This window comes from Micromesistius poutassou, assembly GCF_964030765.1.
Source record: "Micromesistius poutassou genome assembly, chromosome: 10".
NCBI lineage: Eukaryota > Metazoa > Chordata > Actinopteri > Gadiformes > Gadidae > Micromesistius > Micromesistius poutassou.
Genome location: NC_140280.1, coordinates 18,306,058 through 18,322,943, shown reverse-complemented (window position 1 = coordinate 18,322,943; position 16,886 = coordinate 18,306,058). Strand labels below are relative to the sequence as shown.

The 16,886-nt window shown below is 46.9% G+C and overlaps 1 protein-coding gene across 1 annotated transcript; it reads right to left on the bottom strand.

Annotated features, from left to right (window-relative positions):
- Positions 1–5,525: 5,525 nt before the first annotated feature.
- tbcelb (tubulin folding cofactor E-like b) lies at positions 5,526–16,591 on the bottom strand. The gene is made up of 9 exons (XM_084474587.1): positions 16,536–16,591; positions 15,808–15,876; positions 12,180–12,334; positions 11,643–11,782; positions 11,051–11,232; positions 10,574–10,830; positions 9,238–9,364; positions 8,889–9,005; positions 5,526–6,254 (listed from the first exon to the last, which is right to left on the bottom strand). The coding sequence occupies exons 3-9, from the start codon at positions 12,322–12,324 to the stop codon at positions 5,903–5,905; spliced, it is 1,320 nt and encodes a 439-aa protein (XP_084330713.1). The 5' UTR covers positions 12,325–12,334; positions 15,808–15,876; positions 16,536–16,591; the 3' UTR covers positions 5,526–5,902.
- Between the last annotated feature and the right edge of the window lie 295 nt (positions 16,592–16,886).

The following is a 16,886-nucleotide window of genomic DNA, read 5'->3' as shown; positions in this document are numbered from 1 at the left end:
AAAGGAGGGTAAAATAAAGCCCTTGTTGGGAGCTCAGTAAGGCGCAGCTGAACAGAGACGTAAGCTGAAAACTCGGATAGCGGATAGTGTTCAACTTAATCTGAGCTGAGAGTCTGGAGTGAGAGGGAGGTAGGGATGGAGGAGGAGGAGTTGGGGCGGCATGCAGTGGGTGTGGGGGGTCAACCGAAAAGCATGTGATGAAAGCGGAGAGAAAAAACAGAAGAAAAGTAAGCCGAGATCCGAGAACGACAGCATATTGGTCTGAGGGGGGGCTGACGGAGGGCCGGGGGGGGGGGGGGGGGGAGGGGTTACTGGGGTGAATGCACCCAAAGATGAATGCGGATTGAAGCGAATGCACCCAAAAACTGGGCAAAAAACAGAGGGGATAGTTTGGGACCACGGCTTGTCGACAGAGTACCATTGGAGTTCTACGTGGGGTCTCTCGTCGATTGAGGCCCCCCCTGGATGTCCCCTGCGTTCCTTCCTCTTCCCGTAGACCCTATGACTGGGTTTCACTCGGCACAGCCAAGGGTACAGTCTCCGTGCACCTGAGCACTCAAGATGAACCAAAGTAGGGGAGTCACACCCTGGGGATGCTCACAGACTGAAAAAGACCCGAAGCTTTCCTGGTCCCCAGAGGAGGAGTTGGGTTACGGCATTAACATGACTCACTTAGGACTCACTATGTGCTCTTTTTGTTAATTACGAACAGCCTCATTTACAAGACGCTTTATTTCACCGATCCTGGAGAGATAACTGCAGCTTTGTGTGTGTGTGTGTGTGTGTGTGTGTGTGTGTGTGTGTGTGAGCGCGCGCGGGCGGGGGGGTATGTGTGTTTTTCAATCTCAGGTGGATCCAAGGAGATGTGGGCTGGGAAGGAGAAGACCTACGTCAGGTGAGCCATTGTGCCGTGAAGGGACAGTGGCAGTAACTGGAGAGGCCGGGGAGCCGGACGTGTGAAAGGCTGAGGGACCGAGGGCACACCCCGGGGCCCCCATTAACCAGCGAGCCGGGGCCCTCTGCGGAGGCTGCCATTGTGCGGCGGCCATGTCTTGTTGTGTAAATGCACGCATACGCGTAGCCAACCTGTAAAAGAGCTAGCGAAGGGAGAGGCGCACAAAGACGCCATGAACAAAACAACAAACAACAGCCCCCCCCCATCCCAAAAAAAACAAAAAACGAAACAACCCCTAAGAAAAGGTTTTTATTTTTGTTAAACGGTGGTCACTGCGTCTAGTGTTCCTGGGAATGTCTGGACGGGTATTGGCCGTGTTGGCGATGGTGAGGTAAGCCTGACCCAGACCCTTGCACAGGTCTTCACACTTCCACTGTAAGGGTGCGGAAGGTGATGAGAATGTGTAACGGCCCCAGTCTGGTCAAAGCCACTGTTGGCATGGCACACCTTTTCTTTCTTGCTTGACTGAGGCTTTATGGTAGGAGCTGGTGTGTGTGTGTGTGTGTGTGTGTGTGTGTGGGGGGGGGGGGGGTTACCTATAATAGCCAGGGGACCTCAATGTGAACTAAAAAAATCCTAGAAAAGATCCTGAAATCCTAGCAATCTCAATTTCTTTATTTCCTTATCAAAATCAGCTCTGTTCATAACATTATGATCCCAGTAAATGTCTGCGCATCATGCCGTCCTGGCTACGAATCATTAGTCCTAGTCCATTCGTTTCCTATACAGCCCCTTTAAAATAAAAGTGGCCTTAGAAATGCTCCATCAAACAAACTATAAATCGATATGAGTAGGCAGTGTCCTTCGGTCTCATATGGATATCAGGCGACTCCTTACTGCCCTATGGGATCACTATTTAAAAACCGATCGCAATTATGAGGCTCTGAACGTAATTAGTGTCTCTTTACCCTGCTATTAACAAAACCCTCCCCATACACGACCTGGCGATAAATTTGATAACCCTTGACCACACAAATCGCTCAAACTGGCAACCGGACTAAGTGGACTCGTTTGAGTGCGCATGCTGCCATGAGGTGTGACGGCGTGTGATCAAGCGCTGTGGGGTTCAGGGCAGGAAGTGTATCGCTGATGTGGGTGCGTGGGAACTGCATGGATGAGTTCTCCAGCATCACCGGAGGATTTCTGTAGAACCCTTCAAGCCTGACACCCCACAAAGAAGGTCCTGGTCTGGAGATCCAAGATTGGGCTCACTTGTGGTGGTCACCTTATCCCCACCCAGCCAACCCTACGAAGGGGCCGCAATCTTACACTAATACCCCCCCCCCCCCCCCCCCTCTATGGCCATCCAGCCTTTGGCCTTGACCTGCCCGCTTCCCATCTCCCATTCCGTTCACATTGTCCAATCTCCTACTGGTAACCTTAACCAGGCTACCAATTCACCCCAACACACAATAGGTCTGTTCAGTTAACCTTAGGCCCCCGATCCCCCGCGCCATAATGGAGTGGACCGGAGCACATCAAGCCTGGGATAGCCTGTCCCGACTGGGTCCCGGGTATGGCCTTAGGGGGTGGGGGTCTGGACCAAGGTTCCGCCCAACATCTCTCTCTCTCTCTCTCTCTCTCTCTTTCCCTCTCGGGGGCTGACCTTGCGTGAGTGGATGTCTGGGTATTGCGTGACGCTGCGTAGAGTCGGGTTGTGGCCGATGGCAGCGGAACTGAGAACCAAGTCCATGTGAGGCTGTTTGTATTGGATATAGAAAGGCTCTTTTATGCTAAATCAATACCGTTAAAGTACATGCTCTGTTCTACTGTATTCGGCATACTGTTTGAACTTACATCAAAGATTATTCCTGCGAACCCGAGTGTGACGCTTTATTTCATTGATACCATTGAGCTCTGAACCCTCATATGTTGAAATAAAATTTGAGATGCTGAACAGAAGACTGCTCAATAGAATAATCTGATAGCTACACAGCTAGACATTCATTAATTCCAAGCAACCCGTCAGGCATACGTTTGTACCTGTGGATGTAACTTTGGGGTCCAACAGTTATGCTGCTAACTATGATATTTAAACTTCACTTAGATCTTAAATCTTGAATTCCCTGAGGAGATGCTCTGCAAGTAGAATGTTTGCTCACATTGGGCTAATGATACATTTGGCAATGCCAAGATGTTTCAGCATTGCTGTAACCCTTTACACCGAACCCAAGAGAGTTCTGCTTCCGGTGGCTGAGCATGCATTCAGCAGCTCGGCGGGACAACACAGACGTCCGAGCGAGGACGAGAAACCACACTGTGGGTCGGGGAGGGGGAGAAGAAGTGGAGGTGGAGGTGGAGGAGGAGTAGGAGGAAGTAGAGGGAATGCCCCAGAAACACAACACCGCTTGACACGTATGGAATGGAGACCGTAGCAGCTTGGCGTGACGCACGCATGCCGGGCAGTGGGGATGAATGGACGGGGAGAATGCTTGTCTTCCTCTGGAGCCAAGTCGCTACAGGGCCACTGTGAAATGGAGCCAATGTGGACCAAACCATGCGACCCACCACGCGCTCCGGCGACTGGCAGGCAGCGCCGAGTCACTCGTCGTCGAGGCGTCCTGCTCTGCACTCTGTAGGCTTCAAGGTCGGTTCTCAAGGAGATCTGATTGTGGATTAGTGAATGAACACCAAACTCTGTCTGGTATGCAGAGTATTGATGTAGATGTTCTTTCAGGTGTAGTTGACCATTGGGGGATTTTTTAATTGATGGCATGCTACTGTAAGAAACTGCATTGTAGTTTTTCTACAGGGCTGTGTTGAAGTTGGGGAGCCAGTGAGAAAATACAGAAAATCTAATTGGAACATTTTCAGGGTGAAAATCATAGCAGTGATTTGATTGGTTGCTCCAAGTATGTTAGGATGGTCTGTCTGACCATCTTAACATGTTTCGATACAACCAGAATCAGCTCAACATAGAAAGTATATAGAAGTAGTTCTTTATTAGTATATCTTTAGATAAAGATAGATATTTTTTCTTTATTAACAATGGCCATTGTTCACATTCCATAGAAGTGAACAAGCATTTGTATTTGTATATCAATAAATTCCAGCTCACAAAAAGAATTGCAGTACACTAATCGTAGGACAGCAATACAACTTCAAACATACTGTGTTTAACACAGTGGAAGGCATACAGTCATTAAGATTATGTCATAAACTATTTATAGTGGTCTCCCACAAGGTGGGAGACCAGAGAATAGTCCTAAAAATTACAATGTCATAGACCCTTTTCAAAATCCCAATATATGACACTCACTCAACCTAAAACAAACAAAACAAAACAAAAATATTTTTTCTCAAATGCCCGATTCCCTTAAACAGCATCACAATCTAATGCGTCAAATCTCTTTGAGATGAAGAATTACTTTCATCCAAATACGTTCAGCGCAAGCACTCATTTTAAACATGGCGGGCGTGTAAACCTAACAAAACACACACATATTTTGAATATAACACAAACAATTCTAAAATAGAGTATGATTTCAGTCGGATGTCGCTAGTCAAGTTTACCACTGTTGTTTCAGTCCCTGCTGTTTTCAAATGGAGAAGGGAACATCCAGGTAGGCTGCAATGTGTTTGACAGCTTTGCTTATATTTTCAGTGTTTGCGTGGAGCCTTGGTGGACAGCTCTGACGTGAACTTGTCAAACTCTTTAAAACAGGAAAACACCTCAGCATTAGGACCCCCTGAAGAGCAACACCTGCTGCCAAACAGTGCCAATCTAAAAAACAACGTGATATTATAACTTTCCCATTACAATGGCATTGGATACATGGAAGCACCCGATCAGTGGGACAACTAAATTGGGTTGGGAACAGCGCAGGTATTTGGGAATCAGATTGAATCTAAATCGTCGTCGTCATCATCATCATCTGAAACTAAAATGGTCACTTTCCCAAATCCAACCAGCAGACGATTTGGTGTCTCTGCAGAAGTCAATGAGCGTGTGACAACCACGGCAACCTGCAGCATCCCTCCCCTCTGCCCCCCCCCCTTCCAATTTCCCTCTGTGTCTCCCCGTGACAGAGCAATGGCCTGACGGTGTTGGGTGATGGAGCGGATGTATAAGAGAGAGACAAGGCTGGAAAGAATGAGACGATGAGAAAAGAGAAGTAGCATGAGAGGGAGATGTATATATAGGATAGTGAAGGACGTGAACCCAATAAGGGCTGCCCCGCCATCACAGAGGGGGGGGGGGGGGGGGGAGAGAGGGGGGTGGAGACCCTATTCATTGAGACGGACAGCGGTGGTAACTCGAGTGATCCGAAAGGCGCTTCGTTTTACCTTTCCTTCCCTCCCGGACCCCCGACAAGCTCACCACAGGGGCGGTCTTGTCTTTCCTGCCTGTGTGTGGGGGGGGGGGGGGGGGGGGGGGGTAGGGGGGGGGGTCGGAGTAGGGTGTCCTGACCGAGCCGTGTCCGTGTGGTCTGTGCGCACCGCTGCCATTATGCTCGACACGCCGCGCTCCTGATTGCAGCTCTATGGGGGGGGGGCGCGGGGGGGGGGGCGGGGGGGTTTATCTGGGGACACGGCGCCATGCGCCTGGGCCGATGGCTGGGCCGGAAGCACTGCAGCACCGCCGCAGGTAGACCGCCACACCGAGAGGGGGGGGGGGGGGAGCGGGGATGGAGGCCTGTGGAAACGCAAAGCCTGTCCCAATTCAATCACATACGAAATAATAATAAACGGGTGGTATGGCTGTGAGTCAAAACTCTCTTTGTGTCGGACGACTTGTATAAAAAAGTGTGTGCAAAGGTGTGAGGCGTGATGAGGCGTGACATATAGACGCACTTTCAACACATTTTCAACGTTGACGTAAAACACGAAACAGAAACCACAAAAAAAAACAACGACAACGGGATTTCACTTGGTTTCATGCACCGGGCGCAAACAAGACAAGCCGGGTCGGGTACGCTCCCCTCCGGCTCTCTCTCCCCGGTCTGCTCAGCTGTCTGAGGAGTGGCAGCGGGCTTTGGCCCGGGGCACCACCAGGATCTCGTCGCCGTCGCGGATGCCGTACGAGTGCAGCGCCCGGCCGGCGTACTGCATCTCCTGCGACACCGACGCGGCGCAGGGCTCGGCGGTGCGGAAGATGTGGAAGAGCCGCACGCCGCTGGGCGGCAGCTGCAGCAGGGCCCGCAGCTGCTTCTTCAGCCCGCCCACCGTCTGCTCCGTGGTCAGGCGCACCACCTCCACCCGGTCGCCGCAGCGCACCTCCACCGTGGGGCCGCGGGGCGTCAGGTCCACCTCGGCCAGCGGCGCCAGCCGGCCGTACTTGGACACCAGGACGTGGTATCTGGCGGGGGGGGGGGGGGGGGGGGAGGACGCGGGGGAGAGAAGAGAGTAAAAAGAAGAGACAGGAGACAGGAGTGTGGCGTCTTGTGAGTTGTCTCGTCGGGTGCATATGTTTTGTTGGAGGTGCTGGGATAGGGAAGCAGGCGGGAAGAGGTGATAGAAAGGGGGGTTCTGGGGCGGTGGGAGTACGTGGCCCCCACCGGGCCCCCACCGAGGGAGCGCGCTGCTCATTCGGAGGCGCATGCGCGATTCGGTGGGGGGGGCCCCCCCGGGCGAGAACAGACCCGGGCTTACCCGCCTCTCCCTGCCGTGAGAAAGCTCTCAGCCACCTGGGGGACCGAGGGCCGGAGATAAGGACCGCGGGGGCGATTAAATAAATCCACGAGTGAAAGGCTGTGCTTTCAAAGCTACTGTAACAGCTGGGCCAATCAAAGCAATTTCCCTTCCCTCCCTAAATAGTCCCTCAACAAAGCCAGGACCCTGGCCCGCACTTTCAAGCCAAAACTCCAAGAGTCCACCCTGGGAATTGTGCTCCGAGCTCCCGGTGCACAAAGTGCTATTCTATTAAGAAGCCATTAAGTTAAAGCTTTCCTTTTATTGGAGCGGGAATGCTTGGTGAACAAATAATTGGTGAAATAATAGCTGGATTTTATACCGAAAAAAAATGGCTGCCATTAGCCGTTGGTAATGGTGAAATGACTGTCGTCCTTTTAGCTGTGCCAAAGCATCTTAGGGCTAATGCTAACCGCTCTGTTCTCTAAACCTCTTACCTAACTTCTGTGGAAAGGCCCGGCAAAGGTCTAGCCAATATAGGAAGTGTACAAGTGGTTTATTTACCCGATTAGGCTCAGTTTTTTAAAAATCGGACTTACGGATGGATTTCAAGCTTGAAGTATGTATTTGAACAACCATGTTGTTACGGAATACACCCGTTCTCCCATTTATCTACAGACACTCGACATCTTAAATGATATCTAATCCCTTCCCTTACTGGAGCTCGGTAGCTGTCTTTTAGAACTACCTTCTTATCCTTTTCCCACTTTTACAACATCCATCCACCCCCATACCCAAATTCACTGTCTATTGTTTCTGTTTTTGGTCGGAAAAATGCATCTTCTCCCCTTTCCAAGGTGGAATGGGATTAAAAATCACACACAAAGTCACACGCACAAATGAACCAAAGGCCTTCCTGTCGCTAACATAAATGTAGTCAATTGAGTACTGACCTCGTCCAGCAAACTTCCCAACCAATCATCATACAAGCCCCCAGATCGCCACTATCGTGTCTTACTCGCCCATAACTAAATATATCTATATAAAAACAGGGGGAGGAATCTGTCAAGTGAAAAGACTGAGGGAGATGTGGGCTGACGATGGCTTTGGATCAGAGCACGAACCTTAAACACAAGGCTCACGCAGTAAGAGGTGTGATGCTGCTCTTTAGCAAGTGAGAAAAAGACAAAAATAACACGGCCATAAGACATCCATGCCTCTTCCACATTAACCGGGGGCCATTGCTAGTCTTATCCCGGGGCTGGGGCGCTTTGCCTCAGAAACAGCTAGGGAAAAACAACGTCTCAGGAGCCACAGTGACATCACCAATAAACACAAAAATCTCTCACTTCCAGGATCAAGGTCTCGGACATAGGGAGATGTTAACCAGAAAAATAATAAGTTTAAGTTAAAAAAAAAATACGACATCTCACTTGCTACCTCGTGTATCGCTTTTCCCAATCAGAGAATTCCCTGCACAAAGGAGTCATTGTGTGGAGAGAGACTAGTGGCATTGTCTTCCAAAGGTTAGCCCTCACCCCGCCCCACCTCCCACCAACACCAACCTCCCACCGCCACCACCACCACCCCCCCCCCCAGCGCACACCACCAGCCCGTGGCCGCGCCTACCCCGGGCTGGCCCTCCCCTGCATTCTGCAGGGGTTAAGTGGAATGCGGTGGGTAAAGATAGGTAGAGCATGGGCAGGTCTTCCTGGAGAAGGAGAGCCGGGGGGCGAGAGAGAGAGAGAGCCCTTCGGAAATTCTTCAATTAAGTTGTTTCGGAAATGTCACCCATTTTTTTTTTAAATCCTCATTTTTCTTTGGATCATAGAGATGGGGTATCTTTGAGTAAATCCGATTAAAACCGGCCCTCCTCCACCTGTGCTGACCTTCAATTTACTATGCATCAGTGAGAAGTGATCAGTGACAAGACTGAATTTCATGTGTCTACAGATGCGGGGCGTTAGGGCGCAGGTTAAGCATCTGGCTGCAGACATCGGGGATCGAACTAGGAACCTTTAGATCGGGGGTCTCTCACACCCTAACCACTGCTGACTAACCCCTTCCTACCCCTTAATGACGCGCATCGGAATTCACTGTGAGTCGCATTTGGTCGACAAAGGCATCTGATGAAGGACGAAAAGATGTAAAGAGGTTGATTATTTCAAAATCGCCCCTAAAGTGACACGGCGAGTGGGTGTGTGCCAGTGGACACATCTGGGTGGACCCTCCCACTTGTGATGTCACTATAGGGTAGATCCTGAGGTGGATAGTCCCCGGCCCACACCCGATTGGTTGCATGGAGTCACCAACGCGGCGTGTGTGAGCCGTGAGCCGTGAGCTGTGAGCCGTACGTCCTGACCTCCTTGGGAGCTCCTCTTCCGGACGGTCCTGATAGTGTCGGATGAAGAAGCGCTCGGCGTCCTCCCGCTCCCCGTCCGTCACCAGACTTCCGTTCAGCACGGAGACGGACGGGAGCCTGCGCACACACACACACACACACACACACACACACACACACACAGGAAGGGGGTTGGGCATTCAGATATTTAGCTTGATGCTTGGTGACTTTTTCTAAAGTGGAGCTTGTTTTGAATACACCCAAATGGCTTTGTGTCGTGTCTGTGTCTGTGTCTGTGTGTGTGTGTGTGTGTGTGTGTGTGTGTGTGTGTGTGTGTGTGTGTGTGTGTGTGTGTGTGTGGAGAACTCACTGTGCAACTATGAGGCTGCGTCTCTGCTGGTCACTGTATGGCTGCAGTAAGGGAATGCCCTTCACTTTCACCTCCGCCAGTTTGGGGAAGTAATTCAGACTGTCAACGTCCTCCCATCGGCTCAGCCCTGTGATGAAAACATGATTGTATGTGAGTTTGTTTGTGCTTTAGTGGAGACATTGTAAGATGAAATTATTGGTGTGAGACGTCCATATCCCAGGGACGACTGGACAACAAAAGCCATCAAAAAGCCATCCTATCATATCATATAGCACACACTCTAATACAGTAATATAATAAAAGCCTCTAAAGTGGAATTAGGATATTTACATTCAACATGTCAGTCACACTAATGACCACAAACAAGTGGTATAGCCAGGGGTGCACATAACTTTTTAAGTGAGTCACTCAGGTGAGTACCAGGAGACGGTGTTTGGTACGCACCCCACACATAGCCCCACACGTAACATCTGATCTTATGAAACTTACCCACAATGTCCCATTTTCAATATACAACTTCTTAAGCACAGTAGGGTTTTTTGCTCCACCTTTTTTTTTTTTTTTTTTTTTTTTAATCAAACTGCAGCAGCTTGACCGCAGAGACCACGTTTGAATATCTCACAAAAGAAGCGACGTTGCGATCAGCTGATTTTGCTGCAGTTCTCCGCGGTGCACAGAGCACACGAGCGCACATTTCAGTGTGCTTATCGTTCGTTTTCGAGCCACGGCACATCTCGGCGCCACTTTTCGAAAAAAAAACTATTTTCTTCTACTCCGGCACCGTTTGCCTCTTCTTTGCAGGCGGCGAGCGCCAAAGTAGCTGCTCAATGTATTTCGTTTTTTTTAGATTTTTTTCCCGATCTCCCATTAGTTACAAAGCAAAAGCGTTGTAGTGACACAAGTGACGTTACGCATCCCTGATTATGGCCTCGCATGCGTACTTGCGTACCAGTTACAGTATGTGCACCCCTGGGTATAGCTATAGAGCACCGAAGGGGCCGTGTCCACAGAGCCTCGCCTGGGGGGGGGGGGGGGGGTGCCGCTGGGATGAGCCCATCCAGGGGTCATGTTTCTATCAAGGCCAATCGGAGCGGGAGCCCATAAATAAATAATGTAACGACAAAAACCAAATGTTAGCGGTTATTAGTGGGTTTTTGGTCCGGTGGTGAGGGGGCTACAGAGGAACCTGACCCCCACCATCACAGGCCCTTAAACAAACACAAACACAATTCCTTTGGTGCTGTAGATAGAAATGGCAGGTGGACCGTGCCTGACCTAGCCTAGCCTAGCCTAGCCTAGCCTATCCACTTGGTCAGTTGGGCTCAGGTGGTCAGACCTGAGTTATTGAGGTTGAGGTAGCGCAGCTTGGGGAAGAGGCGCTCCAGCGCGTCGGGGGGGTCCTCCACAGAGCCCAGGCTGTTGTTGGCCAGCACCAGCATCTCCAGACGGGGGTACATGGCCCCCAGCTTCCGGACCTCCGCCCACGCCTGCAGCTGGTTGTCTGTGATCTGCAGCAGCCGCAGGGACGGGCAGGGCGTCCCGGACTCCACCACCTCCTCGTAGAGGTTCAGGCACAGGAACAGCTCCTCCAGTCTTGGGGTGTAGAGAGGGTGTTTGGAGGCGATCAGTCGAGGGGGAAGGGGGCATTTGAAGGACCGATGGCGCAAACACTACCCAAGCGAACCTCCTTACTCAAAGCGAATCATATGAATTCATATGATCACATGAATTCAGAGGTGACCAAATCTCGAAGGAAGATCAGAGACTAAGGAACAATCTTTGGAACAGGGGTCGCCACAGGGGACTCTCTTACTCTGGGGTGTGGCTGGTGAGCGTGTGCACGGTGTCCCATGTGACCTGCGTGTTGATGAGGACCAGCCGGCGCACCCGGGAGAACACCTCGGCCAGGCTGGGCTCCAGCTCCACGCCGCTCAGAGGGTTCCTGCTCAGATTCAGGAAGTCCAAATGGGGGACGTTGGAGACGATGATCCCAATCTGGCAACCCCAAAATATAGATGGTGATTGCGTCGTGGACACATCCGTTATCGAGAAATTGGAAAGTGGTAGGAGGTCAGTACAGGTAGGAGGTTTTGTGTATTCTATAATGATCTATAATGTACAGTTTCACTAATGTAGCATATAAACTCAATTATGTCTATCTCAACTGTTATGTCATGTTTACACAATTTTTTTGCATTTACATCCCAATGCTTGTGCTCATTTTGTGAAAACAATTCTTATTCTTATTAATTTTTGTTGTTTTATTTTAATCTCTGAAATAACTGCCATTTATAATCAATTCCAGCCAATGAATTGAAAGAACTGCAGTAACCCCTGCATCACCAGAGGTGGTGCTGTTGTGCCTCCAGCGGCGTTCAGTTACCCCGCAGTACACACACACACACCTCTTCCCAGTCCCTGAGTTGGTTGTGGGAGAGGTCCAGCTCGACCACGTGGGCGCAGAACGTGGCCACCTCTGTCCTGTCACCGGCCTTGGTGATCCCGCAGTCGTTCAGCACCAGCACACTGGGCAGGTTGAGCCGATCTGAGGCGACATACACAGGAAAGTTACTGCGTGTCCCTATTGTAATAACCGATAGAATATAAACACATCTAAACAAGTGTGTCTCCTGCTCGAAAGTCTGTTACATACAAAACGTGTGAATCAGACAAGGTCTATGAAAACAGACAACAAAGAAATTATAAGATTATCGCCCTTTTCTCTGTAGATACACAACGCGCACCCCGATTATATCAAATAAACTCTGTGGCGGTCGACATGCATTGCATTGCTTATCCTTACACCCTGTCCTTATCAAAGACACCTCCCACAAAGAGTGTGAAAGATAACCACTCGTGTTAGCGTGGATTGGGGGCCCACGGGGGCCAGAGCCTGTGGTTAACTCGTGAGAGGGAGGGCGGTCGAGGGCACGATGGCTCACCTTTCACCGGGGAGCCCGGGGGGCTTGGCAGCACCACCACCCCCACGCCCGGGCCCCGGCAGTAGGGGAAGTTCTCCGGGTTGTACTTCTCACTGACCACCTGGACGAAGGAGCGCCCCTCCTCCTCGTCGGAGGATGAATCCATGGCCCCGGGCCTAGCGCATCGAGGGGGGGGGGGACAGAGGTAGCAACACGGACACCGTTAGCCGGGATTGGGTGTCAACATGGCTGTAATCGAGCCCAGAAAGGGCCCCTCATGGACACACCGTGTCTCATGCAAACAGTTAACACATAACGGATTCAAACCTGATTCAGCGCATGCTTATTTAATGATTGACAGTACTGTATAGTGTGAGGAAGAATCCATGTGAGACTAAAATAGTAAAATACCAACATATTAGTAGGCATTTTATAGTATTTTAAATGGCCGACAATTTTTAATTGTATCATACAAAGTATTTTCTGTAGACCTGTTGAACAGTACTGAATGAAGAGCATCACACATTCACACTTTAGAAGTGAAAGAGAGTAGAAATGTACTTTCCTATAAGAAACCGTGAGATGCCGTCTTACCTACAATAAGTCAAGTCAAGCTGCCTGCTGATACATGCTCTTTCTTTCTCTAAAGCGTGCTGATAAAAGTTGGTCTGTGCGGTTGCTCCTCCCAAGATTCTGAGCCTCTCTCCAGAAAGCAAAGATAAAAATGTTGTAGCGGCACGTGTCCAATAGAACACAACACACACACACAGCCAGCTTTAAATCCTATTCACTGTCTAGGAGGTAATAAATACAATGTAATAAAAAATGTCTTGCACCTTGAACCTTTATTCAGGTCATTTGCAGTTCTCGGCACCACCAAAATGAATGTGTATTATATATATTATGTTTATGTATATTCATTATTTATCCTGTAATTTACACTGGAAAAATTATTCACAACTTTATTTATTCTAACTTTATTTCACAGGATCAAAATCAGTAAAGCAAAAACTGTTAATGTATTATTTTGCAAATAGCAAAGGATTAATTTGTGGTGATCTTTATGGTTATTACTTTGGATCACTGCCTTTCTAATTCAATGTCTTTCAAATTATGTTTTGCTGAAGTATAAGGTGGTTGTAATTTTATACATTTAATATGCCAACTGATATAATATATAATATACACACCTGGAGTTACGTAACATGCTGAAAGCTCCAAAAGTTTAAATAAAGTAATGCTTTACCTAAATGTATTATACATTTTATGTAGGCTGAAATCTCCTAGAGTTAAATGAAGTTATGTTTTACATAATTGTATTATATCTTCACATTATAGATGTGCTGCCAGAGCATAAGTATGGATAACATATGGTTACTTTGTCTCTCAAAGTTCCCTGGCTAGATAACTAAACGTAACGCAATTACTGTTATGAGCAACACCTGTGTTAACTTTACTATAATGCCGTTATAAAAAGTTGCAGTTTTGAATGACCATTTCTGTCTGCCTGAGTTCATCACACAAATTTCAAACTGGTGTTTTTCTACATATAACATATATAATTTTGTCAAGTCAAATTAATCAATTAGGCTTAAGATAACTTGTCTTGACTTGTCAGTTACATAAACACTGCACTGGACTCCCAAACCCAGCCTGTTGCTTAGTAACGTGACTTGAAGCGATGGCGTTGGCCCAGCACTATTAATCAGTTGCTCTGCTGTTTACCACCTTTTTCCCCGGGTAGAATAGACGGTTAAACTGCCTGACATATCAGTCTGTCATCACAAACAAAGGGCCTGTACATGTGACGGTAAGTTGCTATTGATCTAATTAGGCTAGTTATTCTGAAGTTGAAGGACAGGTTGTACCACACTTTCGCTGCATTGACACTTTCAGCATTGACCGTGAGCCTACAATGATTTCAAACACACAATCCTGGTTCGATTTTTGAGCCACCTTCTTAATTTTGTATTTTTAACAAATAAAAGCGTGAGGTCCTTCCGTTCCATTCTTCTTATTCCCTAGATTCTTCAAGCCTGTACTGAATTGATTAGATTAAGATGTTGTGGTTAATCTCGGTTCCAGATAGCTGCACACCACTGTGCTACCAGAGCCTCACCATCTATGACCCCACATAAAGATGTCATCATGACATTATTCAGTTAACAGTGACTCCAAGAGCTGGCCATTGTCTATTGTCCGCTTCTATCATAATCTCGAGACATCCTCTCACTGAATGATAGCACTGTTGTAGTCTTTTGTCTATTTATTTCATAATCATCACAGCCTCGCATTGCATCAACAACAATGACACCAAGTCTTTTTCTGTAATAATCATGATACACTCTCATTGAATCAACAATGATACAAAGGCTTACAAATTGGTATTTTCTTTAGCTTAATTGTGGTGTCATTGTTAATTCAATGATGTCCTCATGTCATTGAATTAACAGTGACCCCGAGAGATTATTCACTGTATCATGAGTGATAACTCAAGTATAATAATCATATATTTAGTGGTTAAGATTAAGCCTACATTTTAGAATGTGAACTAATATTTATGTCTCTTCATTTTGGGAAAAAAACATAGAATACATCTATCTGTTGCCATGGTTAGATTTGTTATTTGAACTGCTGGGAAGTTTGACAGCCCAGATAATCCATGCTAATTATTAGGTGGCATTTGTGCTCCCTAGTGGTGGACGAACGGAACTGCAATGTGACGACATTGACAGGGAGTAATTCCGTAAAAACTGACAGGAAACTTGGATTTTACCATTTGAATGTTTATAAATCATATGCTAAAGAATCCCCATTCTCATCTAAAGACATCGATTTGAATCAATATTGAATAAGATCTATATAAAATATATGAATACAGGTACAAATAGTACAATACAAATATGTGGGTTAACATTTGCCCCAAGAGATGTTTTAGAGACACAGAATTGTTGTTAAAGCTGCACAAAGAATATACTGTATATTAAAAGTCAGAATGAAGGTAATCACTTTAGCATCAGAATTATACAGGTTATTTAGTTATTTAGTTAATAGGTTAGTAGGTTAGTAGGTTAGTTAAATAAATAAGGCCTCTTTCTTTATCTCTGCTCTCATTTAACATTGTAAAAAGTCAAAGGGAATATATCAGTAGCATACCCTCATGGATTTGCAGAATGGCCATTTCAAAAATTTTAAGCATTCTGTAATACTGGTAGATAAAAACATTTCATCGAGATTACAGAATAGAAAAACATTATTTTCTACCAGGTATCACTTTCAAACACAGAGGATCACACCCTCACCATCTGTCTAAAAGAAGAAAATGTATACCCATTCCATTTCAATAATTGTAAAAGAATAATAAACATCAACGGCAACTTGTACAACAATGAGGGCAAAGAAAACTCATTTTTTTAATAGTAGGTCTACATAATTAATGCACATGCGCATGGTTACAACAACACAGGACAACGTGCTCCTAACACAAAGACTGAGATGGTCTTTGATAGCAAAGATAGCACTGGCTGTGCTATCGGTTTCAGACAGCTGGGGCTTGGTTATCAAAGAGACGAGAGTACTTTCTCTGGAAAGGGTTTGACGTTTTCTGTCAAAGATGGTTTCTCATATCACAGACCGACCTGATGCTTACCTCTGATGTGTGAACGACCAAAGGAGAGACCTTTTCAGCACATTTGATGATCGGAGGTCTGTTGAGAGCCTGCCGAGAGAAAATGCTGATGAGCACTTGGTTGGTTACATGGAAAAACCCCTGCAAGATCTAACAGCTAAAAAGGCGAAACTCAGATAAGCAATCAAAAGCTATTGCCATGCACGTGACCGTTCAAGATTACTTTAAACTTTAGACACAATTGGAAACTCAATATAAGTGCCATATCGGTGCAAGGACCTCTGGGTCTAAGCCATACAAAACAAGACAAGACCAGCTGGGGGTGGACTGCCTTTAAAACTGCCGTGACAAAAGACAGATTGAACAATATGCAACGGCAAAGAATGAATTCAATGACTTCTACATGGAGCAACACATTTTAAAGGGGAGTAGACAAAACCGAAATTAAACGTAGGCATAAACCTACATGGTGAGTGTATACAGTACACTAGTGGGAGGTAGTTATTTCTTGAACAATGACAGGACTTAAATAATAATAAAGAAGTGTGCACTTGAGCAGCCTTGGAGTAACAGGTTGTACGCAGGTTGAGTATGACGTAAACATTATGGCATCGCGTATGGGACTTGTGACATTAAAATACATGTTCATATATATCATAACGTTTTAACATCTGAACAAAAGTGTTGATCCAATATATCACTTTGCAAAACTCAATTCTTATCGTGAAGTGGCATTTGTTTGCACTCACCGTGCCGAAAGTCTTGCTCTTGCACTTGCAGTACCTCTGCAGTACCTCTGTGTTTGTTGTTGTTCTTCGGTTAGATGACAACTGTAGCCGCGCCCCCGTCACCGGAAGTGACGATGTTCAAAAAGTAAATAAATCCAACCTCTTTTTAAAATTCATAACATTTAATACTTTTAGGATTTTACAACGTTTATGAAATTACATAAAACATGTAATCACTAAAGGAAACTATCGTATAGTTATATCTACTGCCATCACCTAAATATCGTATAGAAACTGAAACTCTAATTATCTTTTAGAGTTTATACAATATTTTGGTGGTTTAAAATATGTTTTATTATTTCACTGAGACAC